The sequence below is a fragment of the Orbicella franksi genome, chromosome 2 (assembly GCF_964199315.1).
Source record: "Orbicella franksi chromosome 2, jaOrbFran1.1, whole genome shotgun sequence".
NCBI lineage: Eukaryota > Metazoa > Cnidaria > Anthozoa > Scleractinia > Merulinidae > Orbicella > Orbicella franksi.
In genome coordinates this window covers 21,797,624-21,810,883 of record NC_138146.1, presented here as the reverse complement: position 1 = coordinate 21,810,883, position 13,260 = coordinate 21,797,624, and the positions used below count along the sequence as shown (strand labels likewise).

At 38.6% G+C, this 13,260-nt stretch overlaps 1 protein-coding gene across 2 annotated transcripts in view; it reads left to right on the top strand.

Annotated features, from left to right (window-relative positions):
- Nucleotides 1-13,260, top strand: part of LOC145478650 (pre-mRNA-processing factor 40 homolog B-like) — a 31,424-nt gene that overhangs the window by 16,203 nt on the left and 1,961 nt on the right. For both annotated transcript variants that reach the window (XM_081456746.1, XM_081456747.1), the window contains exons 7-24: nucleotides 174-204; nucleotides 965-1,072; nucleotides 3,138-3,249; nucleotides 4,591-4,728; nucleotides 5,927-6,223; nucleotides 6,897-6,951; nucleotides 7,105-7,238; nucleotides 7,465-7,579; nucleotides 8,341-8,432; nucleotides 8,927-9,043; nucleotides 9,865-9,921; nucleotides 10,368-10,448; nucleotides 10,748-10,843; nucleotides 11,049-11,138; nucleotides 11,571-11,682; nucleotides 11,799-11,845; nucleotides 12,117-12,143; nucleotides 12,459-12,752. In XM_081456746.1, the coding sequence (XP_081312872.1) occupies nucleotides 174-204; nucleotides 965-1,072; nucleotides 3,138-3,249; nucleotides 4,591-4,728; nucleotides 5,927-6,223; nucleotides 6,897-6,951; nucleotides 7,105-7,238; nucleotides 7,465-7,579; nucleotides 8,341-8,432; nucleotides 8,927-9,043; nucleotides 9,865-9,921; nucleotides 10,368-10,448; nucleotides 10,748-10,843; nucleotides 11,049-11,138; nucleotides 11,571-11,682; nucleotides 11,799-11,845; nucleotides 12,117-12,143; nucleotides 12,459-12,752 (2,003 nt within the window). The remainder of the gene's footprint in view (nucleotides 1-173; nucleotides 205-964; nucleotides 1,073-3,137; nucleotides 3,250-4,590; nucleotides 4,729-5,926; nucleotides 6,224-6,896; nucleotides 6,952-7,104; nucleotides 7,239-7,464; nucleotides 7,580-8,340; nucleotides 8,433-8,926; nucleotides 9,044-9,864; nucleotides 9,922-10,367; nucleotides 10,449-10,747; nucleotides 10,844-11,048; nucleotides 11,139-11,570; nucleotides 11,683-11,798; nucleotides 11,846-12,116; nucleotides 12,144-12,458; nucleotides 12,753-13,260) is intronic.

Here is a 13,260-nt window from a genome sequence, read left to right as displayed (position 1 = left end):
TCGGCTTTGCCTCATGGGCTATTGACCCATAGCCGTTGCGGGCTACAGGTCTAATTGTTAAATATCCTTGGCAGAAAAATAGGGACAGTGTACTTAGTGCAAGTCAAATGATAACTAATGGTGTCAGATTATTGTGGCATAAAATTTGCTTGTGATTTTGTCTTTGTTTACAGAGCTGATCAAGCAAGAGCAAGAGCAAGAAGAGTAAGAAATTTGCAATGTACTATTTCAAGCTTATAAATTATAAACACAGCATTTTGCTCTTAAGTGTTGGTATCAATGTACATATAGAGTTAAATTAATTGTCAAGTAGGCCTTAGTTTTGTTCTTTCCAAATCCTCATTGATTGACAGTTAAAATGGCTAGTTTAGTTAGTTACCTTCTAGGTAACTAAGGAAGCATGTGTTTTTCACTGAGATGATTGTTTACCTTTCTTGTGACACTATCACCTGAAGTTAAAATCTTGATCAAAGCTTTGCAAATGTATAAAATCAATGCGGCAGTCGTTGTATATTATGCCGAAAAAAACATATGTCTGAAAGATCCCTAGCATGCCTTACATACTGAATTTAAGTACCAGTGATAAATCGTTTTCTCTGCAGTGCAGGCGAAGAGAATTCTTGAAACATATACCACAAAAAAACAGATTTTCTTTATGTTTGAAAGGAAATTTGCCTTGAGTGAGATTTGAACCCTTTTCTCTCTATACTAGTTAGGTGTTGTGGCTGTACATGTACTACATCATAAGGAGAGCCACGTGAAACAGCAATCAAATGTTGTGTCACTAGCAAAGCTGTCTTAGCTATGTAGTAGATGTAGTTATCAAACCTGACTAGTAAATGACAACGAGGAGGATGACATGGGTACAAACTGTACTCAGGGCAAAGTTTTCTTCCAGAAATTTCTGTAGAAAACATCAATTTTGTTATAGTAGTACATGCATTGTGTTCATTGGATGTTTTAGGGAGGAGGAGGAATCTGAAGAAGATGAGGAAATGGAAAACCAAGAAAATGGTGACACTGATGCCAAAAAAACTGTTGAGGGAACAACTCAAGATTATCCCATGGCAAGGTGTGTGAGCCTTTACACATGTCTAAGCACAATATATCTGTGTAATGCAGTATTTTATTAACCAATTGATTCACTATGTGGAGGTTGTGGTCAGCCAGCCCCTAGATAGAATACCACCCCCATGGCTGGAAAATCCCTATAACCCAGCCATGAGCTGCCATTCCAGGCAGCCACCACACTGATAGGATTAGATAAAAGATGAACAAGAGGGAAGTGGTGAAAGGGCGAAGCTTCGCTGAAGATTGGTGAATAATCAAATGCTACAATTGAACTGCTACATAATTATAACTGTTGTGGTTCAATTCCACCTTTGGGGCAATTTGGCATCATTTTTCCTTTGTTCTGGTGTATGGTAAAATATATAATGTACACATAAAACAAAGGAAAATTCCAAAATAATTGTAACATTATGTTATGTCATAATGATATGGTGGAACTCTGTTAATACGGTCACCAACTGGCCGTAAAAATTTGACCATATTAACGGGGTAGGGTCAAATTTCATGACTGGTCTATTTTAAGTGACATCTTGACAGGCTTCGCAATTACACACTTACACAACAACCATTCAAAATGCAGGTATCAATTTAAAAAAAAAAGTTGAAACTTCAATCACTTCATACAATATTAACAATGGAAACAGAGCTCAAAAAATATTTGAATTCCATTTTGCCCATTGGGCAAGTAACTCTCAAATTTTGCTTGCCCGGGGCACTTCCCCGCTTGCCCAAGTTTTCAAACTCATTAATAATTCATGAACCTAAAAATGGATTTCAAACTACAGGCGTGTTTTAATGTAATAAACCCATCTTTACTGTAGTCCTCTTAGTGCTGATCACTGTCATGTTTACAACATTATATTGTAATACTTCCACAACTTTTAACTTCTTCATTCCGCTTTTATGGAGTTGTACGGTTTGTAATAATTAACTTCGTTATTATACAACCTTGAATCAATTTGTTTAATTTGTCGAAGATCGTGTTCGACTCCTTGAATGTTCACCTGCATCTTGTCTAGCTCCACGAAATCATTGTGAAGAGATACGCGAGAAATTTATAACAACTAGTCACCTTTCCACTTCAGTTTTGACACAGGCACAGTGTTGAATTTGAAAAGCCGGTGAGAGCAAATTTTTTCGTTTGGGTGAATGAAAAATAGTTCCAGGAACTCTGAAAGTATTTTGATGACTTACTTATCCATTTCTTTTTAATAATATAATAGTTTTCATTTTGCGCGGCGGCGCCCAAGTATGTTATCACTAGCAACCTTGAATGTTTTGCCAAAAACAGAGGTTTACCTGGATTTTAGCATAAAAAATGCTGGCTTCGTTTTCGCGGTAGAAATATGTGACTTCTTTTGTTTACAATTTCTACAGCTTTAATATATCATTGCTGAGTTAAGTTCTGTACAGAGAAACTGGAAAATGCTCGCAGAAAATTGCTAAAATTTTAAGAAATAACCACAGCGTTTTTGTGTCCAACACGGCTATTTTTAATCCTGGAAAGAAATTTTATCGGGGCAGATTTTGATCATGTGCTAGGCAACCACTTCTAAGCCATGAGCACATGTCACACAACCAACAAAACAGCACTATAAATTGTAATTTTCGTCAAACTTCATCTTAACACTTGCATTGATTACCCTTGGGCCTAAAATCTACCTTTTCTTCTCAAAATCATTATCAAAAATTTAGTTGGCAAACGGCTTGCCTGGGTCCTTGCCCGTGGGGCAGGTAAGGAGAGAAAGTTACTTGCCCGAAGGGAAAATCTACTTGTCCCAGACGACTGGATGGAGGTTTTTTCGAGCCCTCAGAAAGATTAAAATAACAGGTCTGAGTGGCGGTATTAGTTGGTCTAAAATTGTAAAGGATTATACAGGTTGGGATTTCAGAATGTGGCTAACAGGGTGGCCAGATTAACAGGGTTTTCTTAAAAGAAAATGTGAGGTTGTTCCACCAGGACAAAAAAGACTGGCTGTAATAACGAGGTGACTGTAAGGCTGGGTTGCTCTGTATTTGAAAAAGGTCAAGTTTGTATAGTCTAAACTGCTGTGTAACCTTAACAGTGCTGTGAACGTCAGTGAGACTCCAGCTGTTGCCACTGTGGAGAAGAAAGAGTATGTTTATGAAACAAAGGAAGAAGCAAAACAAGCTTTCAAGGAACTCCTCAGAGAAAAGGCATGTTAATAAATATGTTCTTTTTGTTGACAGAGATTTTGTTTTATGTATAATTTGCAGAGAAAATGAAACTTTCATGTAGCCAGGATGGAGTGCTTTACTTTGGTCTCAGCTACTGTAGTGCTGTAACTACAATACATTTTGTGGTAGCTCTGGCCACTGCCAGCAACTCTGGGATCAACAGAACTTTGTATATGTATGCCTGGAGACTAAGACTTATAAAATAGACATTCAGTGTTCAGGGAAAAGTAATCATGGGGCACTTGTTCTGGGATCAATATGTCAGTGTGTACTTGTACTGTAGCTCAAATCTCATACGGATGATTAATTTTTGAAGCCTTGAGATTCATGTGCAACATGATTAACTGCAATTCCAGCTACATGCACATTCCTGTTCAATCATGAGTTTAAAAGGACTCAACCTTTTCCACATCTTTATAATAAATTTGATGTCAGCCAGCCCAGTGACCAATGGATCAGCTTCCACAGGAGGAAAAGATCTTTCCAATGATACCGAGATCAGAGTGATCAGCCCAATGGAGCCTGAGATATGCACAAAAATGCTCAAAAAGTTGAGTGAAAAGCTCAGAGCAAAATTTCCTGCCTCAACACATGGCCACTCCATGGCAAAAATTGCCTGTCTCTATGATGCTTTCTCAGAATGTTTTAAACTGGAAGCAAGCCCAGTAGAGGGTCGATCACTGCAGCAAAAAGAAAAGAAAAGGACAGAAAGGAAAGGCGAAAAAAAATAGAAAAAGTGAAAAGCCTAAAGACATAGGTCACTTTCTCGTCGAAAATTCTCAAAATTTTGATTTCTGTGCATGCCCAAGCAAAAATGTCGTAAAACGCGATGCTAGTGGAAAGAAAGGCATGCTGTCTTGTTGCAAATGCCTTTTTGAGTAGATTGGAGCTAATTTGGCCCATTTCTAGTCAGAAAATCTCCAAAATGTCCATTAAATGCATTTTTGGCAAAAAGCTCCAGGAGTCAATGGGTTAAGCAGAGACTTTTTCTGGCCATGAAGGTGTCTGCTTACAGAATGTTTGCCTGTACTCATATCAGAGTTTCTAATCTCATAATTAAATATTGTCTTTCACACTCCTGGATTGATGCTAGGTTCTTCTTGTATCTGATGTACCGGTATTTCTTGCATTGTGTCTACGACGCCTTGTCACAGCCAGAATCTTTTGAAAAGATGATTTATCTTTGTAGGAGTTTTGTCAAGGAAACCCAAGGGAGAACAATTGTTATTTTAGTACTTATTTTCTTTATCAGAAGGATCTTGTAAATGTTGTTATTCTCGTAGGTGTATGTTGTTGACTTGCCCTATTCCTGTTTTACAGGAGGTTCCATCTAATTCCTCATGGGATAATGCCATGAGAATGATAGTCAATGATCCCAGATATGGAGCATTGAAGAAAATGAATGAGAAAAAACAAGCATTCAATGAATATAAAACAAAAAGGGCCAATGAAGAAAAGGTACATTAATTTATTTGCAATATTGTTTGAGGGCCACTTTTACATGAACTCTCTTATGTATAATAATTGTCTTGTGCAGCCAGGTAGGGCAATGGATAGTGATTCAAGCCCTGCAGAGTGCACTACATGTGTTGGGATCATGGCTTGGGGGAGGGGGGGGACTGCCATCAGCTACAGCAGTAATTCACTAAGACAGGAGTAAACGGCAGGGGTGAGGACCTGAGTTGCAGGAACTGTGTCAGAGTTATACATTGCACTCTGCACTATCTGAGATTTTCTCACTAGTTATGAAAGTAAGAAATATGGTCAGTAAAGCGAGGATGTTAAAAAAGGTCACTTGTTCAAGAACGCTCTTAGATTAGAATGATGAAATTTTAATCAGGTTCTAATTTTTTAATCTTAATTAACTTTTCTTAGTAATCTTTTTAAATAGACCATTATTTTTATAGTTGTCTGCTCAGTGACCTGGCCTTTGTATGGCAGCGAGGCTAGAGTTGACCTTGTTTTGATACAGACCTCACTGCTTTTGTCATGTAAATGCACCTAGTTAGCATCAGAACAACTTGTTTTACACAACAACATCAGTGAGGTCTGTATCAGAACAAGGTCAACTCTAGCCTCGCTGCCATACAAAGGCCAGGTCACTGAACAGACAACTGTAAAATGGTCTATTATGTACATATTTTATTTTATATTTTTAAGGTTTTTTACCCCCCACCCCCCACCCAGCTTTTTATTTTTTTTTATTAAATGTCTTGCAGTGATGGGAGCATGCCTCCCTTTGCAAGACCCCCATAATGTAGATGTAGATGTAGATGTAGAAAGCTTGGTATGTGTACAAATAATAGTTTTGATTGATTGGGATTTCATGAATGTATTCAGCAGGAGGAGAACTGGTTTTCGCAGGTTAGCAAGACTATTTGAACTGAATTTCTTTGTAAGAAAAACATTCTGCTAGATGGTCAAACCAAGTGGGCAAAATTGTCCTCACAGCCAGTCAATTTGCAAACCCCTGCATGATGATTTTTGAGATTTTTTTTTTAATTTTTAGTAAGCATCCCACCTGGAAATGTATGTACATGTACATGATGATGTACATGTATATCTGTACAGGATAGTAGAAAGTACCCAGACAATTCTGATTTGATAATAATTGGCTTACTGAACTTACCCTTTTATACTTCTGTGCTACTGTCAGGAGGAACAAAGAGCAAAAGCAAAGCAGGCACGAGAAGACTTGCGCAGCTTCCTGGAAAGTCACAAAAAGATGCACTCTTCAGTTCGATGGCGAAGAGCTGGGGAAATTTTTCAGGGTGAACCTGTTTGGGAAGCTGTTCATGAAAGAGACAGAAAGGATGTGTTTGAGGATGTGGTGTTCTTTCTGGCAAAAAAGGAGAAGGAAGAGGAGAAAGAACAACGAGCGCACAACAGAAAGCTTATGTTAACAGTGTACAGTACCATGCCTGCTATTACTTACAGGACCACTTGGGCAGAGGTGAGTTTGCAAGAAGGGGCAATCTTTGTTTATACAGGCTTTTCTTGATCTCATCAACATAAACGTTCTGAAAATTAAATGTATTCTGGCAACCTTATCATAGATACAAAATCCATGTTGACTTTGTCATTTAGCTGCTGTAAGAAATTATGCATTGTAAATGGTTTGAACCCAGGAGTATCAGTAGTTCGTATAGTATGATCGTCTGGGTGAGGATAGTTCTGAAAAGAACTGTTGTTGGTGACTGATGTTTCAACAACCTGAGCAGAAGTTATCTTTAGAGTCACTTGACTCTGAAGATGACTTCCACTCAGGTTGTTGAAACATCAGTCACCAACAACAGTTCTTTTCAGAACTACCCTCACCCAGACGATCACACTATACGAACTAAATTATGCATTGTGAGGAATGTTGAATAACACAAGCATAACATATGTTTTGAATAAAATAATGTGAATATTCAGACTTTTTGTTTTCGTTTGGCTCTGTGCAAGTGCCACACATCCATACAAATGTCTGTAAATACATGTATTGTAGCTGTTAGACTATGTTGTATGCATTTGGGACTAAAAATACCAGATTTCAACTTTAAAACTTTTATTTAAAGGTCAGAATTTAGCTGAACTGGATTCACTTTGTGTTAAAACGTTATTTCTATACTTTTTTTGAAAAGGCCTTGCAGATGCTTAAGGAGCACCCAACTTATAAAGATGATGAGGAAATACGAGGTAAGTGTAAATGTTATAGTCCACATGAAACTTGGCCGTTTTAGTGTTCTTGTCTTTGTGTAGCAAGAGTTTTAGCACAGGACTGTTAACTATAACTCTTAAAGGTTTGAAAAATATATGATGAGTTTTGTTTTAATTTTGTTCGTAATTCAGATTGTGAAAAAGAAGACATGTTGATATCATTTGAGGAGCACATTAGAGCTCTGGAACAAGAGGAAGAAGAGGAGAAACAGAGAGAGAAGAATCGAGTCAAACGACAACAGAGGAAAAACAGGGAAGGGTTCCTTGTAAGTACATTTAAATCCTGTTAAGGCTGTTCAGCAGAGTAGGGAGTGTGTATAAAAAGTAGTAAACTATTCAGAATTTCATTCAGCTTACAGTTTGTGTCAAGTGCCTCACCCTCCCCTGTAGTTGATCATACTAAATGAAACACTACAAAAACATTTAGTGCTCACAGTTTTCTTTTCAGTTTTCACTGTAATTAATTTTGATTTTTTTGTCTTTTCACCACAGGTATTACTAGATGAGTTGCACAAGAGAGGCAAACTTCACTCCATGTCTCTTTGGATTGACTTGTATCCAACAATCAGCAATGATGTCCGCTTTAAAAATATGTTGGGCCAACCTGGTCAGTTTACTTTCAGTGCTTTTTATAGTAACTGACCCTTTCTTATAGAAAATTATTCTTTATCAGGACAAAACGAATAGATAACCAGTCTACATGAACATCAATTGATACAATCTCCTAGCAGAAGGGTACATGGTATTCATTTTTCCAGCCACTATGCATGTACTTGACGCTGCTTTCTTAGCATAAAAGGCTTAGTCTGCTCCAATTGTTGCACCAGCATTAACTCTAGTTTGTACAAATTAAAGTGACATGGAATTTTGCCTCTCCACTTTCCACCCAGTGGGAGACACAGTGACCTCATGGTTACTGTGCTCTACCCCAGATCGAACGGTCTGGGCTCAAGCCCGGGCCAGAAATGTTGCATTGTGTTCTTGGGCAAGATGCTTTTCTCTCAGTGCCTCACTCCACCCAGGTGTATAAATGGGTACCGAAGAACTTAATGCTGGGGGGAACCTTGCGATTGACTAGCATCCCATCTAGAGGGGAGTAGAATACTCCTAGCCTCATCTATAGAAAATGGAGATAAGTGCCGGCCTGATGGGCCACTTGGGTCTTATGCAGACATTATTTTTGTTTTGTTTTGTTTTTTGTTTTTTTCATTTTCCACCCAACCATTTTATCAGTGGAGGCAGGCAGTGTGGGAGTGAGACAAAGACATCAATAGAACGGTAGCAAGGTTTGAATCTGGAGTCCTTGGAAGTCCATCACACCAACTACTGCATCTCACTCACTGTTAACTTGTTTATTTATTCCTACAGGGTCAACCCCATTAGACCTTTTCAAGTTTTATGTGGAGGACTTGAAGGCCAGATTCAGCGAAGAAAAGAAAATTATAAAAGAAATATTAAAGGTAGGGCTAAATCTGTGAAATTGTCATTTAGATGAGTGATTGCTTTAAAAATAGGAGAACCTTTTTTTCGTATATTGACTGTACACATTAACCCAACATTACAATGGATAAAATGTCTTATTTTAGCAATCTTAACACAAAATGTTGAATGAAAACGTATGAGTTGGGTCAATCCTTTTCATTCCACATTTTGTATGGCTAACAGTGTTTGCTTGGTTAGCAGCTCCATTCAACATCAAGTAGGATGTAAGGTTTGATTTTAGCTCTCTCACAGAGCAAAGGTATATTACACCCAAAGCATCTGATTCAAAAAGCAAAATTGGTTTAGTAGTGTGCATGTAAGCTCTCTCTTGTTAAAAATGCAAGATTACAAAGTCTGTCGACAAGTCTCGTGACTGGGGAGCTTTTGCCTTTTTTTATTAAAACGTGTAAGAAAAAGCCTAGTAATTGCTACGTGGAACAATATGTAGTGACATATTAATATTTCCCGACAGGATCATGATTACACAGTTGATGTAAACACTGGCTTCAGTGAGTTTAACGATCTTGTGAAAGGAGACCACAGAAGCGACACATTGGACCCTGGAAACATCAAAATGTCTTTCAACCATGTAAGTACAAGTATGTCGTTTTTGTTTGTCAGCTGTTAGTGAAAATATGCGTGATTCTTATGTAATATATCAAACACGAAAGACCGTGTTTGACCGCATTTCTAAACTCCGAGAAGAGAGTTGAAAATATGACGCAGAGCGGAGTATTTTTGACAAACAGTGAGGTGTTTGGAAATGTGTTCAAACACTGTCTTGAGTGTTTGATATATCTTCTCAATCAAAACTAAAACTAAGGAGAAAATGAAGAAATGAAATTGTTAAAATCTATGCTAATTAAAATGAGATATCCAAACATCGTCCCGGTCATGCCTTCCTTTGTTGAAACTTGATGCATTATTAATGAGTTTGAGAAAGTCCATTAGAAAACAGGTAAACTGCTGCCAGTGATGAATGAGTGTTGCTTTTGCTAGTGAATACCTGGAAGATAATGAAAGGCTTTAATTTCACAACTGCTTGAGGTGTACATAGCGACGATAATCATTTGTATCTTGACAAGTGTTGCTTTTGTCAAATTCTTATGAGCATAGTTGTCACTTCCACTTGTCAATGTCGCTATATATCATGCAATCTTGCTCTGGCTTAGCAACATTCCTGCTAACTACTACAGGCTTTAAAACCTTGCTGTATATGTTACCTACTTGACTGTTTTAATGCATGCAAAGGAGGGACTATCAGAATAGTGTCTCTTGTCCAAGGAAACAAGTCAGTGACCCAGGCTATTGTTTGAACCTGTCGTAGGCATCAGTCACTAGGCTCTGACACCTTCCATAGTTCCACAAGGCTCGATTTGCGATAGTCTCTATTGTTTTTCTCTGTTGCAGCTTATTGAAAAAGCTGAAGCAAGGGAGAAGGAAAGAATGAAAAAAGAGGAAAGAGAGGTAATTATTTTAAAGTGATAATGTTAGTCACTGTGAAGCCGAATTCACCAAGTGTTGGATTGTTTACCCATCAGTCGGGAACCTGCTGCTCTTTGCATTCATGACTTTGTTACTCGTGTGTCTTAGGTTTCTATGTAACGTTTATAACACGTCAGGAATTGAGCCTCACCCCCCAATCACCAAAGTGGAAAAGGGCTGGTACCCTCCTGGCCGGTTGGAGAAAGGCACTGCAAGTGTCTTTCCCAAGGACATAACACAATGACCCTTCTAAGCCACAACCCAGACCACTTGATCTGGACTCCAGCGCTGCATTAGGCCACCGTGCCTCCTGAGATGAAGCAGCTGTTTTATTAGGCTACTTTACTTCTTGTTGTTGTTGTTGTTGTTGTTTTTGTTTGCTTGTCATTAACGTGTAATATTTCTTGTATTTTTTGTTCACCATTCAGCAAAGAAGAAGAGAAAGTTCCTTTAAGCAACTCTTAAAATCTTGTAGCCCTGTGATTGATGAAAAATCAACCTGGGAAGAGGTAAGTCTTGATGGAGTGTTTACTGGCTATTATTATATTTAAATGCGCACGTATAAATGTGGAAACCATTGTCAAATACGATACAGCCGAACAAACTCAGAAAAAAAAAATTGTGCTTTGAAATATGAAAGGCCTTTTTCTGCCTGACTTTAGCTTTGTTGGGCTAGACATTCTATCATTCCTCTTGGATTGCTGTTTGCACAAGCTTTCCGTTGCAAAGATAAAGTCTCTTCAGTAAGTCAAGTCAGTCATTTCCCTTTCTGACTTCAAAAAGTGATGCAAAGTGTTTTATTTTAAAGGTGAGAGGAAGACTCGAAGAGGATCCTGCCTTTGCAGCGGTTACAGTGGAATCTGAGCGAATAAGACTGTTCAATGAACATGTTAGTTCTCTTGAGGTAGGTATACAGTTTTTGCCCCAAACGGTTCAGCCATATTTTGCGTTTTGTAATCTCGATATTGAACACAAACCACTTTCGCTACAATCGATCAGCTTTGCTTTTCTTCAGTGCTAACAGCTATACTTACCTCTATTTGCTCTGCTCTGTGCCGTTTTTAGCTACATTGGCGTCTGATACTTATTTTACTCTGGCTTTACATTAGGCGTGTACGCACAATCATTCAAAATCACACAAGAAAGCAAAGAAGACCAAGAAACACAGGAAAAGATCAAGATCCCGCTCACCCAGTGGGGTAAGTTATAAATGCGTTTTTGTCTTGAAAAAAGGGAAATTTAAATTACCTTGTTTTCTGTTATTCCACTGATCTTTTGTCTCTTTTTTTTCTCAAATCGCTGATTCCAAGCTTTCGATATCAACCGTGCTTTATCAAAGTACTTAATGCTAAAGAAACCGAAAAAAAAAAATGGGAATACAGCTTGCTTGGTATTTTGTGGTTTCAATTGCAGTTGATATTTTTGTCAGTAAGGGTTAAATACAGTTCAAACCGGCTATTTGGAACTCTCAGGGAAAACGGAAAATAGTTCGAAATAGCCGATAGTAACTGGCTGAAGGGCAAATCAAAGGGAAATTGTGTGGATTTTGAAATAACGGAAACATTCCAAATAACCGCGTTTGAATTAGCGGGGTCCAGCTGTTGTTGATTTGCTTTGTTTACCCTGCGCAGGAATCATCTCAATCTGAAGAAGAGTTCCCTAAAGAAAAGACATCATCACACAAAAAGAAACGCCACAAGCGGTCACGCTCTAAATCACAAGAGTCATCTGCCTCGGAATCAGGTTAGTGTGACTATAATGTACATGCGTGACATCATGTCATGCAACTTTCTGCACCCTACTTGGCATTCACCCATAAATGTCCTTCCGCTTACCGTTGTTTACTTTGCTCATTTCAGAGCCAGAAAAAGAGGTCAGCTCGACAAAAAAGAAAAAACACAAGAAGGTGAGATGTTTGCTCCCCTTCAACACCTGAAGTCAGAAAAAGAATTCTTCATTCTGCCTCCCTAACATTTTTTTATGAATCCATTTGAGAAAATTTGGACTTCCGTTAAGCCATTTACCCGAAATAATCAGATCCTTCAATTTGTTGATAGTGCGTCAGAAAGGAACGGAAAAATAGACTTCAGTTGGCCATGAGGCTCGAACGCAGACTTTACCTTTACCATTATTCCTTATCTCCAGCTTATTGGTTTGTTTTGTATTTGGAATTTCAGAAATCAAAGAAGAAGCGGCAACGATCGGTAAGTCGTGATCATGGTGTCATCTATACCATCTGGCAACAGGAAAGTAACATAACTTGTATACCTTTATAGATAAGTTAACCATGTACAAAGATAACCATGTAAAATGTGCTTTGATCCGAAAAGGGAAATATCACAGTCAGTGCAAAAGAGTGTCGGTCAACCTCCAGTTTTTACAGTGGGATGCTTAATAAGAGTTCACTGTGTGTTACTGACCTAAGCTGAGCTTGAGTAGTCGACTGATTTGTGCTTTAAAAAAGTTATTTTGTCTTAAAAACAATCAATCTTTAACTTGTTTGTCCTCTCGATTTCCAGCCCTCTGATGACTCTGAAGGGGAGAGATATAACAGAGAGAAGGAGGAGAAGGAGAAAGATAGGGACCGGCGTGATCGAGACAAAGAACGAGAAAAGGACAAGGAAACAGACCGCAACAGGGAAGGAGAGAAAGACAGAGAACGTGAAAAGGAGAAAGAAAGGGACTACAGAGAAAAGGACCGAGACAAGGAAAGGGATAGAGATAGAGACAGGGACAAGGACCGGGACAAGGAGAGGGAGAAGGATAAGGAGCCTGAAAAAGCCAAGGAGAAGTCCAAGAAATCTCAGGATAAGGTGCTGACACGATCACCTAGATGATCAGTCCATACTTCATATTTCTCAATCTTTGCGACAGGTCTTGCGCAAGAACTATGCGGAAAGAAAGAGAAATTGGTGATTATGAGAACGGAAAAAAGTAATCGGTTATTGCGAGTATTAGCAAGCTTTAACCAGAGCTGTCTTGTTTCAAAGGCCGACATTTCAAGTTCTGAAATTTCAAAGTTCAAACATCCCTGGGGGGATAAGTACCAGTCGTGGAACCAGTCATTCAACTGGTATGTTGCTGAGTGACACAACATGTATCCTTGGCAACGAGCTAACGTCACTTTCCAGAAGTATTCTTGTTCCTGACTGGACAAACAAGGAACCCAACCGAGTAGGGCAAGGTGGATTTCCGTAAACTGCACTTGTTTCCCCTCAAAAACAAATAAACACAAGAAGAAATGGCGGACGGGGGTCAGGCTCATTTCTGGTCAAATCGGTTTTAAGTTTTCCAACTGTTTCTTCTTTTCCTAATTCAATT